Here is a 2,941-nt window from a genome sequence, read left to right as displayed (position 1 = left end):
CGGCCTCCAGTCTGGGACTGACCTCCCCACACCGGCCTCCAGTCTGGGACTGACCTCCCCACACCGGCCTCCAGTCTGGGACTGACCTCCCCACACCGGCCTCCAGTCTGGGACTGACCTCCCCACACCGGCCTCCAGTCTGGGACTGACCTCCCCACACCGGCCTCCAGTCTGGGACTGACCTCCCCACACCGGCCTCCAGTCTGGGACTGACCTCCCCACACCGGCCTCCAGTCTGGGACTGACCTCCCCACACCGGCCTCCAGTCTGGGACTGACCTCCCCACACCGGCCTCCAGTCTGGGACTGACCTCCCCACACCGGCCTCCAGTCTGGGACTGACCTCCCCACACCGGCCTCCAGTCTGGGACTGACCTCCCCACACCGGCCTCCAGTCTGGGACTGACCTCCCCACACCGGCCTCCAGTCTGGGACTGACCTCCCCACACCGGCCTCCAGTCTGGGACTGACCTCCCCACACCGGCCTCCAGTCTGGGACTGACCTCCCCACACCGGCCTCCAGTCTGGGACTGACCTCCCCACACCGGCCTCCAGTCTGGGACTCACCTCCCCACACCGGCCTCCAGTCTGGGACACACCTCCCCACACCGGCCTCCAGTCTGGGACTGACCTCCCCACACCGGCCTCCAGTCTGGGACTCACCTCCCCACATCGGCTCCAGTCTGGGACTCACCTCCCCACACCGGCCTCCAGTCTGGGACTCACCTCCCCACACCGGCCTCCAGTCTGGAACTCCATTCCTCTTTAAGGAAGTTAAATGGTTGAAAGAAGCTCTAGGAAAGAGAAAAAAAAAGATGAAAAAGAATGTATGGTGCAGAGGAATTCTGTCTGCATTGTCCTACTCTGCTGCCACCTTTAGGATGTTCTCAGATGTATCATGTGGAAGAGTAAGGGGATGTGTGGAGGCATTGAGGGGATTTTAATTTGGTATATTGAGCTTTGACTATTCTGTATTCTGTTTTCTAGACCATCATCTGGACTGTACTGGCCTCAGTTCGTATTTATTACAAATATCGCCGAGCGAAGCCCCTCACCAAACAGGTGCTGATTCGAGATCCTTACGCTATTAAGGGAATTCGTAAAGTGATTGATGGCTGTGCCTTCAAGGTGTATGGACACTGGGTGAAGAAAGGTTTGCAACAGAACAGAGCAGCCTTATTTGAGAATTCTCCAAAAGCTTTCCTGTTCTCACTGGGCAATGAGTTCGGTTATGTGTCTGAACAACGTATGGAATGAGTTCTTTCATTTAACTTCTGACCCCACTTTCCTCTTTAGTTTTCAGATGGGTTGTGTGTGAGGCTGATAATCTAACCACCAATTTAAGATTCATAGAAATATAGCACCAGTGTGAGCTCCGTTGTAGTGATTAGAATTCAAGCATTCATGTGTGAGGAGCTAACCATTTATTGAACTAGGCTTTCTGATAGTGCTCTAGAGATGCCCTAACCCTGATGGCAGTAACAAGTATTGTGTTCTCCCCCTGCCCAGAGTGTTCCTTTCTCGACTTACCCCTTTCTAGTTCCATTCCTATCTTAAGGATCCTTGCTGTGTCTCTGACCATACCTCCCAATGTAAATGCATTTTGGAGAAGTCAGCTCCTACAGCAATTACCAATTTACTGACCATTTAAGGCACCTCCCCTCAGCCCTACATACCACCACAGCTTTCAAGTGGAGGCCACTCATGAGACTGCAGCCAAGGCCCAGTGGACATCAGAAGTGAAAGTACCTCGAGGGACTGGAGTCTCACCAGAGCTTGGCTGTCAGGATAGGGTTGTGTTAGTGGGTTGTTGAGCTTGACAGAGTGGGGAAAGGTGAACATAGAGGTGGGAAGAGTTTGGGAGAGCTCATTCGGCCCGGGGGTCAGCAGACGTTCAGCTTTCCTTTGTTCACAACTAGATCGAACAGGTGAAGTGGAAGACACACACTTGGTACAGACCTCCATTCACCATGGGGAAAGTCGTAGCCGATTGAGGTACAATTGAGGCATTCAAAGAGGGCACTGTATACTTTTTTGGAAAGAGAAAAGGCAGGAGATTGGCACAAAATAATGATACCCATTTGAAGGGACAGTATAGGGATGATGGGCTGAGTGACCTCTTTCTGGATCATAACAATTTTGTGATTTTGTGAGGAGTGGAAAGATGCCCTTAAATGGACATTCACTGACCCGTGGCAGACAAGCCCCTTGAAATCACCATCCTGCACAGATAATGAGCAGTTGTCTAACGGAGTAGGGGTATCAAGGATTACAAGGAAAAACCAGCCTATTGTTCCTATTTCTTATATTATTATGGGAATGGTGCCTCCATCACATTCACTACACATCTGCCATCCCAACCTAAGACAGAGACAGAATTGAATGGGAGTATTCTCAAAACTGACTCCCCAGAGGTGTAAAACTTCATCTTTGAATCTGTGGCACTAGCTTAAATTTATAAACAAAAATGAAAAGAACCAACAAAGAAGACATTTGCCCTGCATGAAATGATAACTTGTTTTGTTCAGTCCACCACGGAATCTGTCCTTTGCTGAATGATTGTGCTGTCATTGCATGTTGTCTGACAGGCTGTGTGTGTGACGTGCCTGCACTCTAGTTCTTTTCCAGTAAAGAAAAAAGTATCATTTTTGAGACTGTGTGTAAAATTTTTTCATTATTTTGTCATTATTTATATACATGCACATAAACCTGAGGATGACTCTTGTATGTGCATTCCTGCCTGAGTCCGGTGTCCCATCACCAAGTCCCCCTTTATTTAAACATGGAAAGTCCTTGACACTGATCCAGCTTCCTCAGAGCTGGCTCTCAGAGTGACCAAAACCGATTTTTTCCTTTTATTTTTTCTTTTTTCCTTTTTTCCTTTTTTTTAAACATCCAGAAACCAAACAATTACAATAAACATTAAAGAAAAACAAAAATTC

At 49.0% G+C, this 2,941-nt stretch overlaps 1 protein-coding gene across 1 annotated transcript in view; it reads left to right on the top strand.

Annotated features, from left to right (window-relative positions):
- The window catches only part of LOC122564238 (phosphorylase b kinase gamma catalytic chain, skeletal muscle/heart isoform-like), a 106,585-nt gene extending 103,934 nt beyond the window's left edge, over positions 1 to 2,651 (top strand). The window contains exon 9 of the mRNA XM_043718936.1: positions 987 to 2,651. Within this exon, the coding sequence (XP_043574871.1) occupies positions 987 to 1,256 (270 nt within the window). The 3' untranslated portion in view covers positions 1,257 to 2,651. The remainder of the gene's footprint in view (positions 1 to 986) is intronic.
- Positions 2,652 to 2,941: the final 290 nt, after the last annotated feature.

The sequence above is a fragment of the Chiloscyllium plagiosum genome, chromosome 28 (assembly GCF_004010195.1).
Source record: "Chiloscyllium plagiosum isolate BGI_BamShark_2017 chromosome 28, ASM401019v2, whole genome shotgun sequence".
NCBI lineage: Eukaryota > Metazoa > Chordata > Chondrichthyes > Orectolobiformes > Hemiscylliidae > Chiloscyllium > Chiloscyllium plagiosum.
Note: the sequence above shows the minus strand (reverse complement) of the source record. Positions and strands in the feature narration are given on the sequence as shown.